Genomic DNA, 12393 nt, shown 5'->3' on the forward strand with positions numbered 1-12393 from the left:
GTTCAATTCGTATTTTTGGGTGTAGAATAACATTATCTATTACTGAAGTATGTTATATTTCATTATCTCTTTTCACTTACGAAAAACTGGCAGAAGAAAAATTGTTAGCTTTTGAAAAATATTTAGTCTTCCCCCCGCCCCTTAATTATTGAAAATGGATAATGATTATACGGAATATGAGCGTGCTTTGCTGTCTATTATTAGGACAAATAAACAATTAGAACATTTATTTAAACCAGGGATGCAAATAACTAATCAGTGCGGGCGAGTATTTAATATCATACCGAAGGTAAGTAAATGATTTTTATTGTGAGATGTGGGCTACTAGCTTATTCCTTGGGCGCTACAACTAGTTTTTATTATAGTAAGTCTAATATTATTCTAAGATTATTCCGGAAAGAGTTGGAATGGTTGTGAGGCATGAAGGGATCACTCTATTCGCTGTGGAGAGGATGACAGGATGATGAAATACCCAATGGGTGGACACAATTGAAATACTGTATAGGGACCAAAACCAAATAATACATTATGTGAAAGAAAAAAGAAAAGAAAGACTACAAAAAATGAAAAGTTTGGTTCAGGATAAGGAAGAGTGGAAACTTCATCAAACCAATCGAGAGATTGCTGATTCAAGAACAAGACAAAAACCAGAAGAAGAAGATAAAAGAGTCATGTAACCTTAATATAGTATTAATCTGCAGGCCAGGGGTCCCGGGTTCGATCCCAGCCCCCGCCAAGTGAACTTTGGGGTGGACAAACACCGTGTGCGTGGGTTTTCTCGGGGTTCTCCAGTTTCCTCCCACTTTCTTCATTTCACCATTTCATTCATCACTCATCATCACCGTCTCCTTTAGCCTAACCGGCATAATCGTGGGACGTAAAACATAGATTTCATTTCATTTTTAATCTGCAGGCCATGGCATTTTGTTCTAGGTCATTCACACAGAAAAAACCAGGGCCAGCCCTAGGCAATTTTCCGCCCTGCCTTTTTTCCAGAAAGAGCAAATCTTAAAAGCCACGATTTTAAGTATGCTATCCTATTATAAACAACGAAGGGGAGTGAAAAAGCACTCGCACTCAGAAAGTCCTAAACACTACAAATACAATCTCGTTGTGTCTGTTTTTTTCTTTAAATAGTAATCTGTCGTGTTAGTGAAAGATAAAGCAAAATACACGTGCAGAGGAAAGATGGTAACTTTTTTTTTTATAGAATTAATTACCGAACTTCAATCTTAATTTATCAGTTTGTAATTTGAGTGCAACTAGTTCTTTTATCTTGATTTCTTGATTTTCCTTCTATACCTGTTAATTAAAAAAATATTATTATCACCTCCAATGATAAGAAAGTTGTTTGTGACAAAGATAAGACTAGTTTTCATATCCAAACTGTGATATGGACTAGTTAAGTTTTCATATCAAAACTGTGATAACTAATTAAATGAAACAGATGTTCGCTACTGTTCGAGAATTGAGTTCTTGTCTTTGCTAACAATCAAACAATTCATGCTGGATTTGTTTGACTATTTGCATGGATTTTGTTTATGTAGGTGGCCTTAAACTAATGCGACCTCAACATGATTTATGAATGTAGTATTCAAATAGAGGGTCAGCTTAGTAAATTTAAGCACCATCATCATGAAGTCTGTTTCGAAAAAGATATATTTATTTTAAATAATAGCCTATACCTAGGTCAGGGGTGTAGCCAGCAGGTTTGTGTAGGGGGGGGCCGTCGTTTTTGAGGGGGGCCAGCTACAATGTACAAAGCCCAAAAAATGTGTCGCTGCTAGTGTTTTTGAGGCCTGAAAGAAAGGAAAATTTTGGTTTCTTTCTGGAAGACTAAAAACACTATTTTAGCTTCTTCTTCTATTTCTTCTTCTTCTTCTTCTTCTTCTTCTTCTTCTTCTTCTTCTTATTATTATTATTATTATTATTATTATTATTATTATTATTATTATTATTATTATTATTATTATCCATAAATTATATTCAATATAGTTTTTATTATGCTTAATCAAGAACTACTGGCCGGGACCAAACGCTATACTTTTGTGCATAACTATAAAGGTAACTAAGAAAGTTCTGTCCCTTTTCGTGGAGGTCTGTGTTCAATTGGACCTCACACTGTGAGTTGAATGCAAGTGGAGATAAGGCGAACGTCAGTTGTTGGTGTGGGTATATCCAACATACTACCTGGTTGTGGCAATTCAGACACGCCGTGAACTTGCGTAAAGACAGAGGGAACATGGGACATCCACAGAGCGTCATAAAAGCATGTATGCTGAACGAGCTCAAATGGAGGTCAAACGCCGCTGTAGCGGGACAGAAGATATGCCAGGCCTTTGGTGAGGGTGTCGTGACAACGCGGACAGTGCAGCGGTGGTTTAACAAGTTTAAGGACGCTGACGAAACACCCGAAAACACCACGTGCCAGAAGACCAACACATATACAAAGAGGAACTGGGACTACAATTCTGTATATGGTGAAACCATGCAGCAGCACATCCATCAACTTGTGAAACACTACAAGTTGGGTCGATGGGTCTCTCATATTTTGACTACGGGCCAGAAGGCAACGCGGCAGTCGCCTGTATTTATTTACTGTTTCGGAGCCATTTCTGGACAGGGCGTTGACATGAGATAAAAAGTGTGTCCTATACGAAGCTCCACGGCGCCGTCATCATTGGTTAGCATCCCATGAACCGATTTCAAAACAGCAGAAACCAGCACTGTACTAGAAGAAGGTCCTTCTGTGTGTTTGGTGCATCGTGCATCGAGAACTGCTACCAACTGGTCAGAATATCAGTTCAACTGTGTATTGTCAGCAGTTGAGCTGTGCTCAACAAAAACTCAAAACTCTGGAGCCATCACTTCCGAATTGCAAATGGGTCCTCGTTTACGGGACAACGCTAAGTCCCACGTGGCTAGGATGACTCAGGACACCATTTTCCGCCTTGGATGGGAAACAATATTGCAATCACTATATTCCCCGGGTATTGCACTGTCCGATTATCACCTGTTCCATTCTTTGGAGAATCACCTTAGAGGACGCCAGTTCAAATCCCTAGTAAAAGTCCAAAATGCACCTCATACTTTCTACGTTTCACGGCCCACCAAGTTCTACCGCGATGGATTGCATGGCCTTCCAGAACGTTTTCAGAAGGTCGTCGATGCTGATGGGACTATTTTTTATCTTCTAGGTTAGGTGACATATCGATGTTCGAAGGTGGTGGGTGAAAAAGCAACAAAACTTTTCTTTGTTACCTTTATATTTAAATTTTATATTTAAGACCTTGTGTACAGAACCTATCTACACAAGATTGATATTCTTTGAAATTTCACTTAATTTCTTTACGGTTTCCTGACAAAACTATTTATTTATTATTCGTGCCTAAAAAAACATAATTATTTTATTACACTGAGTAGAAATAGAAGAGAGAGCGAATGAAATCCTAATTGAATAAAAACATTGTTTCTCACCAAATTTTCCATCTTCTATGTCTTTCAAACACCTGTTAAAGCATATAAAAATATACTGTGCTTACAAATCAGTTTAGTACCTTTGTTTTATGGCTGTATTTGTAGTACCTTGTTAAAACGTTTGTCTTCAAACTGTCAAATATAAATCGCAGTAAATTGTGTAATCTGCTGTTAAAAAAAAACGTATCCTATTTTTCGATCAGTATAAGGTAGAGATACTATACTATTTTTCTATCGGTATGGAAAAACAATATTTCTCCATACTAAATACCATAAATTATTAATTGTCCATAAACGTTGTTACTTTTAAATGAATGAAGCGAGATAATTTTACTATGATGTTTTAAAAGTTGGTCATTTGGGGGGGGGGCAGGAAACCATTTGGGGGGGCCGGGCCCCGATGGCCCCCCCTGGCTACACCCCTAACCTAGGTAGTTATGCCAGATTTTGCCACCCTTTGAAATTTGTCGCCTGTGCAAATGCACGTGTTGCACATATGGTAGAGCCGGCGCTGAAAAAAAATACAAAGGATCTAATAGTGAGCCCTGTGGCACATAATGCTTATTTCTCCAGAAATTCTGAATATTTTGGAATACATTTTAATAGCGTTTGTCGCTAGCACGTTTGCTTTTCTTGCACATAGTTCCGGCTTCTATTTGCAGTTGGGGACCTTTGAACTATAAACACGTTAAGATGGTTCGGATTCCATTTCAAATTTATTGGGTCCGTGTCTCATATAATTTCGGTGCTGAAATGGAAGCTAAATTCAAAAATCCAACCAACCAAATTTCAACTATTTGCATATGGCTTACCTGGTAGAACTGAGAGAAAACTAGGAAAAAAAACTACTTAGTAGGATTCGAGTGCGTGATCTTCCAACTGGGAAGTGAGACTCACACTGTACCAGATAGATGAAGGCTACTGATAGGTGACATCAGAGCCGGCTCTACCATATGTGCATTTGCACAGGGCGGTAGTTTTCGAGGGGCGGCAAAATCTATCATAACTATATTATTTAAAATAAATATTTCTTGTTCGAAACAGACTTCATGATGATGGTAGTTAAATTTACTAAGCTGACCTTCTTTTTGAATACTACATTCATAAATCATGTTTAGGTAGCATTAGTATAAGGTCACATAGACAGTGCTAAAGCAAATGGTCAAATAAATCCCAATGTGAATTGTTTGATTGTTGTCAAATACAAACACTCAATTCTCCAACGGTAGCAAACACCTGTTCCATTTAGTTAGTTATCACAGTGCTGGTATGAAAACTAGTCTTGTCTTTGTCACAAACAAGTTCCTTGTCATTGCAGGTGGAAACAAGTTTTTAATATTTTTTTTTAAATAAATGTAAAGGGAAAATCAAAATATAAAGATAAAAGAGCTAGTTGCACTGGAATTACAAACTAATATATTGACATTGAAGCTTGATATTGAATTCTATGAAAAGGATTACCATCCTTCCTCTGCAGGTTTGTGTACTTTATCTTTCACTAACATAATAGATTATTATTTAATTTTTAAAAAAATAGACACAACGAAATTGTACTGTTTAGGCCATTGTGAGTGCGAGTGCTGTTTCCTCTACCCATCATTATTCATGATGGATTAGCATACTAAAATCCTGGCTTTAAAGATTTGTTCTTTCTGGAGAAAGGGGAGCGGTAAATGATACTATTCCACGGGGCGACAAATTACCTAGGGCCGGCCCTGGGTGACTGTCCTGAAAGAAAATTAGAATGCCGTCTTTCTTGAAAAGTATTTCTACTCTTCTAAAGAACTAAAGCAGCGACACAGAACATAGTTCTTCCATTGCTCACTAGATGTCAGAGAAACAAGTTTGCAAATCTCCTCTCTGCCTGAGGTGAACGCTATCTCGCGAAATTCACGTTTACTAAATGTTAGTTCTTTCATTCACCGTTACAAACCCCCCTCTTTGACTCCCTTACCATCCCCTAAGTAATCCTACACGGCAGTGTACACAACAGGAGGCAGGCCACTGCAGTATGGCCGCTTACAGTGTAGATGCAAGTTTCACAGAGCCGGTAAATTTGGTCTTCTTTCACAAAAACACAAATGTTGTTGTTGTGGTGTGGATGCTTGACACAGTAGTGGCTTGTGCTTAGCAGTGTTTCCAATTTGTGTTTGCTATATATTTTTTTGTTTATTTTTTTTTCTAAAAAAAATTCACCCTCCCGTCCATCTACTTCATGCCAGTTGCTTTTTTCTTCTAGGATACGAAACTTGGAATGTTCAAAGAGTGGTTCTCAAATTTGCTGTTTCTACGAGCATCATGCCATGAGGTAGGCACACCGATGTTCAATTAAAAATATTGTAGCAAAAGGCAGACCAGTGAGTCGTAGCCATTCACTAAAATTAGGTGGCGGAAGTTGTTTATTTTTTATATAGGCACATACTTTAGTTGCTTTACTGTGCATGGCTTTAGTCATTTTTTTTTCTGCTTGGCGCTATTTGTAATGTGTATAATAGTAAAATCGAACAGCTGTTAACCAGTTTCATTCATATTTTTGTGCCTTTTCTGGGTGTTAATTTAAAGTTTATCGATTATTATGCGTGTAACTCTCATTAAATAAATTTGATGAATGTAATCTGATTGACGAAAAATATTGCAGTGTTGCGAAATATTTTGCTTTGCGCTTTTTCGTCGTGTACACCACCTCACATTAAGAAACTTACATATCAAGGACAGAGGAAATACGAAAGTGTTATTTAAGAAAAAATAAATGTGAAACTTACATTGAAAACAATCTCACTTGCCAAATCAATGATTATTACTGCAGTTCTGTTTAATAAGTAACATGTTTAATAAAAATCTCATTTTTAATATAGCTATTTACTTTACGAAGCGTAAATGTGATGACATAGTAGTGGAATGATTAAATAAAGAAAAAAACTCGTATTTTCTGCTATCATACACATGAACAAGGGAGTATACAGAAGTACCCTATTCAGTCATTACCAGCGATTCGTACATGCCTTCAATATAGATATTTTTGCCAAAACCTTGAGAACTGATCAATGGACCTGAATATAGCATTGTTGGCGAAGGAAACACATTGACTGATAATTTCCAGACATTTCCAAAGCGTTTTTAGAAGTTGGGATGGGGATAGACAAGGGTGCCGATTCCCCCCCCCCCAAGCTCATGTGGGCTCCCCTATTTTATTTATGAATATACAATATTTGACATAATTTGAATGCAATTTGTCTTAAAATCCACATATATATACCTTCTGCATCTGAATGAGCCCCCCAAAATTTACAGAGAAATCGGCGCCCTTGGGAATAGGTCAGTGGTGGAACGCTCATCATGGCTTTATCGACATGTGTTGAGGTTACACTGGTACATTATTTGCTAACAAAAACTTACCCTCCATAAGGATGACATGTAACCTGAGTTTTATTTAGTTGCGAATGGGATAGGACCGGTAGTACGCCTTTTTTAGGTTTGCGTACAATTATAGAGCGGAGACGGAACCATAGGAAACCTCTGCAGTTTCTTACCTCGAACACAAAATCAAATATTTAAAATCAGGGATAAAAGTGGATCTGAAAAGGTAGGGGGATGTATAACGTCACGCCGTTCTCCATGTCTATCTTTACCCATTGTAATTTTTTAAAGAAGTGGGAGAACGGCGTTCCCGCGTACCTCTTACTTTTACCCCTGTTTAAAATATAATAAATACACTTTGGATTCTGCTGTAATGTGATGAATCCCCCTCCCCTTCCTCTTCGAATTCGTTTCGGCGCACCAAAACCCTTGCTAATTTAGATTATCCTATATTAGTAAATTGGTTACGAATATAGATGGAATCCAATAATAATAATAATAATAATAATAATAATAATAATAATAATAATAATAATAATAATAATAATAATAGTGATAAAGATAAGTGTGCGCGATCCGCGCATTTATATTGCATATCTTTTCATTTTCGTGACTACATTTCATTTGCTCACTGCTCGCCTATGAAAAACCCATTATACATAATATAACATAACAAGTGTGTTCATTTTGTCAATTCCTGATTCGTAGTAACCCAATATACTCTTGCTAGTTACATATGTACTGGATGATTTTCTTAGCTTCTATACTGCTATTTCTTTAATCCTTTTTCTTCGACTATCGAAAACCACGAAACAATAGTCGTGACGTGTGAGGTGCTTTCGGTTATAGAGTGTTATCGTAAATCGATGAGGAAAGTTCATTCCTACCGGAGACTGGTATTGCTATTAGATGACAGCTCAAAAAATCATTTATAACGCTATTAAAACTTAAAAGTACAGTATTTTAGTGGTGAGAGCAGAGAAATGATGTAGTTTTCTTTTCTTTTTTTTTTTTAAATGTCAATTTGTTTTCCCTGAGTTTTTTCTTGTAAAGGAACGACATGGGCCATATACTTACTATACATATATTCTTTTTCTTTTCTTTTTTTGTACATCATCTGTTCTGTTCACGAGTTTCTGAAGAAATCTCGTTATCTCGCTGAACCGAGAAATCTTCGCGAAACTAAGAGGCAAGGTGACTCCCACGATACATTATTTTGTCCTTGGAGTTCGAAGTTGAAACGGTACAAAAAGGTAGAGAAAACATGTAGGCGTAACATCAAAAGTTGTTCGTTGGAGGAAATTACAATATTACGTAATTCCTGAGCAACACTACCAATGCCATCTGTTATCATTTGGGAAATGTAGTTGGAACATTAAGCGTTGTGATTTTGAATCTGTGCCGACCAGTGAGGAAATCATGTGATATTTAAAATATCGTATGCAGTGACGTACGCAAGGGAAGAGCTTCCGGGTTTAAACTTCCACTTGAGCAAGATAGTGTGCAATAATAATGATAAATATTTACTATAGCCTATTAAAATATCTATACAGACACCTGAAATGATATGAATTTCGGGAGCTTGAACTCCTTTCCTTGATTTGGTAGAGCACTTACCCTGGTTCGATTCCTACCAAGTAAGTTTGTGGTGAACAGCATCGTGCCTGTGAGTTTCCTCGGGTATTCACATTTCCTCCCAAATTTGCATTCCACCAATTGTTCCATCATCATTCACTTGCCTTAAATCACCTGCCTTCCTTAGCCTAATAGGCATATTCGTGGCACGTTAAACTGAAATATTTCCTTTCCTTTTCTAAATGAAATTCTACATATGCTACTGATCAGTTTTGTACATGGGGGGGGGTGGGAGTGGAACCTTAAGAGAATTTTATAAAAATTAATATCGTTTTCTTTCTTTAAAAAATATATGCTGCAACGATGACGTTTATATGTATATTTAGTTAAAGGACAACAAGGACAATAATCCGGTACCTTATGATAACAAACCTTGTAACCAGACTTGTTTAAACTTGTTTTATAAATGCTGTTATAAAGATATAATAAGTGAGGAAGCCATAAGTGATTGAAGTGTATTTTTAATTTCTGTGAAATGAATGATAAGTATTAAGAAAATACAAAGTATAAAATGAATAAAAAATAATTTAATTTATTGAATTAATTATCGTGGCAAGTTTTGGTGGATACTGAAGTAATTTTAATCGAACTGGGACCGCAATATATTATTATATATAAGTGTTACAATCCTGAGAATGAGAATCTTTATATACTCAACTAAATAAAAATTAATGTCAAAATAAAAACAGGACATCATGGTCTTTTAGACTTTAATCAAACAACCAAGGCCGCCAGCAGAGTAGGGCAGTTGCCCATCTCTAGATTCTTCGAAATACGTGTGAAAAACATTGGATGTGTGTACTCGCAGTATATAGTATTTAATATATCTAATACCATACATAATACAGTTATGCAATGTGCGTAAATAATGGTTTTCACTTGAAATATTATATTAACTAGACAATAATGGTGTGTATTGGCGACTGTGCTTGTAAACCTGCCTTTCCTCTACTATACTGAACCTTCAGCATTGAGAATGTTGAAGGTTTTGGAATCTTTGCCGATATTTTCTCACATTGTAGTTCCCAAACAAGGCATTTTTCAAAGTATTTTGTATTACTATAGGTATTGATTTATATTATTATATTAGGCTGATGTGCATTACTTTGTACGTTTTAAGATATCACAAAACTTTTCCTTTATTTCTGATGTACCGTGTATAATTGTACTAATTACATATGTTTAATTGAACAAAATTAAGATTTGGAAACACGAGTAACTAAATTATATAGCTTCGAAGATGAACACAGTAGCATTTCTCCTCAGTTGCATTCGTGAGTTTGACTTTGTGCAATTTGCACCCTTATATTATTACTATAGCTATATTCGAGTAACAGTGGGAAAATTTTCGAGTAAAGAACAGCGGGAAAGTTATTCGAAGAATAACAGGAAAGTTATTCGAATAACAGACAATTATTCTAATACCAACAGAAAAAATATTAGAATACCAGCAGGAAATTATTTTGATAACAGTGGGAAACTAATTTGGATAACAATAGGAAATTATTCGAATAGCAGGAAGTTATTCTAATAACAACAGAAAAATATTCTAATAACAAGAGAAAATTATACGAATAACAGCAGAAAAGTTATTCGAATAACAGCGGAAAAATATTCTAATAACAAGAGGAAATTATTCAAATAACAGCAGGAAAGTTATTCGAATAACAGGAAATTATTCTGACAACAGCAGAAAAAAATATTTGAATAACAACACGAAAGTTATTCGAATAATAACAGGAAAGTTATTCGAATAACAACAGGAAATTATTCTAATAATAGCAGAAAAATAATTCGAATAACAGCAAGAAAATTATTCAAATAACGGAAAAATCGCCTAAATAACGAATATTCGATAAAAGCAGAGAGAGAATCGTTCGAGTAACAACAGAAAATTATTCTAATAGCAACACGAAAAATTGTTTGAATAACAAGTACAACCACCATTTCAAAACGTTCTTGCTCTTTTGAGATATATCTTGGAATTGTGGATTCGACAAAAGCAGTAGCAGAATTCTTTGCTTTTCTTTTATCCGTTTCCAAATAAGACTAATAGAACAGCTGACTTTCCGCCCGCGTTGAAATAGATACTCCCGCCTGACGTTTAAAAAAATGGAAGGAAAAAAAGCTTTATAATGGATTCGGCGCCAGGCGGTTTGGAAATCGAGGAAAGTCGATGGGAATAATGAAAACGAAAGGAAAGAAAAAAATCGAAAACAAATGTCTTGTGAATTCTTTTAAAACGTTTCATGCGAAATTGTTTTACCATCACGTGATTGTGGTCAATTCCGTACCTTATGGGCTCTTTGCTCTGGCTGTGTGGTGCTGCTATTCATAGGCTGTTCGCCAGGCTTTTGAATATTGTCCAACAGAACAATGTTACCAGCTAAATATCTTTTCTTTAAAACAACTTGCTACATAATACACAATAAAAGTAAGATGGAATTTTTGATGAGTATAAAAAGCTGAATATATTATGCTACTAAGGAAAATAGTACAGTAAAACCTGTATTATGATTGCCTACATCTAATTTTATCCTCTCACCGTTTTTTGACACTTAAAAAAATACTGAAATTTCTGTGTGTAAATTGCATAACGGAGTGATCTAACGCCATCTTTAGTTTATATGCGGAATTATTTTTTTTGTTTTCTGTGAAATCAAGTGAAATTATGAAATTTTACTGATTTTATTATTTAAGATTTTACTAATTCTTAAACGTCCCTTTGCAGTTCAAAATTATTTTGCATTACATATAGGCCTAAATCTAAAATTACATTAAATATTATCATATTAAATATTACACATAACAAAATTTAGTGTGATCACAGCGGCAGATCCAAGGGGGCACGCCCTTCCAAGAAGAGGAAACTTTCTTATTTTATATATAAATAAAACCCATCCCAGAGTTTGGAGCTCTTAAAAGTAGCTCTGAGTATCAGTATTACAACCCACTGCCCCCCTACCCCAGAAGTCTGTCCTGGATCCGCCCTTGCATTTAAGTAGTTTCGAATCCATTCAAATAAAATAAAAAATAAATAATCCCCAATATAAATCAAAGGAGTCAAAAGAAGATATTGCATGTGTTCAGCAACATTACTATTAAGAAAATTTACTTAGTGCAATAAATAGTATTTGTATTGTGAATGTGCTCTCTATTGTCTAAGAATACGTTATCAATTTAAGTTATTGTTTTATATGCTTAGACACAATGACAGTCTCAACAACACAAACCTGCTTATAGTTAGTAATCTTATGTATTTACTAGAGAATTACTTAGAGAATTTATAATATTGTTCTTTGATTTGTGCAGTACATTGAATAAATCCTTAATGTGTATTTTGCTTTTTGAAATGGCGTTATATAATGAATTCGTGATTTCGGATTAAACGTAAAAACAAGAAGCTGTGTCACGTGTACACAATGTGAAGGACTTTGGTTTGTATGGCGTGATATATATTGCTACTATTGAAACCGGAAGTGGTAGTAGATTTCTACCTCTTTCGATTTAGTCGAGAGATTACAGTGGACAGTGGCGTATTTAGGGGGGTGGCTTCCGGGCTTAAGCCCCCCCGAAATCTTACTAAGTATAGTAAAGTAAATGAAATATCTTGCAGAATTTTCACATTTCCAGGAAAAGCCCCCCCGAAAATTAGCAAAGCCCCTCCCGAAACAAAATCGTAAATACGCCACTGACAGTGGAGATGAAATATATTTCTGGGACGCTTAGTTGACTCAAAAAAAAAAAAAAAACAGCTCGCTATCTCTTACCGTTTCTCTTTTATGTGGTGGACAACATCGTGTCCGTGGGTTTCGTCGGGGTACTCCCGTTTGCCTCCCACAATCTCATTCCACCAATTTTTCCATCATTCATTTGTCTTAATCATCCGTATCCCTTAGCCTAAACGGTGTAATCGTGGGACGT

At 35.7% G+C, this 12393-nt stretch overlaps 1 protein-coding gene across 2 annotated transcripts in view; it reads left to right on the forward strand.

Moving 5' to 3' along the window:
• Window positions 1-5392: 5392 nt before the first annotated feature.
• aralar1 (calcium-binding mitochondrial carrier protein aralar1) overlaps window positions 5393-12393 on the forward strand; it is a 321349-nt gene continuing 314348 nt past the window's right edge. The window contains exons 1-2 of one of the 2 annotated variants that reach the window (XM_081749350.1): window positions 5393-5527; window positions 5717-5785. In XM_081749350.1, the coding sequence (XP_081605476.1) occupies window positions 5489-5527; window positions 5717-5785 (108 nt within the window). In that variant the 5' untranslated portion in view covers window positions 5393-5488. The remainder of the gene's footprint in view (window positions 5528-5716; window positions 5786-12393) is intronic. The other variant, XM_081749352.1, reaches the window with a different exon arrangement.

The sequence above is a fragment of the Thermobia domestica genome, chromosome 2 (assembly GCF_964235325.1).
Source record: "Thermobia domestica chromosome 2, izTheDome1.hap1.1, whole genome shotgun sequence".
Classification (NCBI taxonomy): Eukaryota; Metazoa; Arthropoda; class Insecta; order Zygentoma; family Lepismatidae; genus Thermobia; species Thermobia domestica.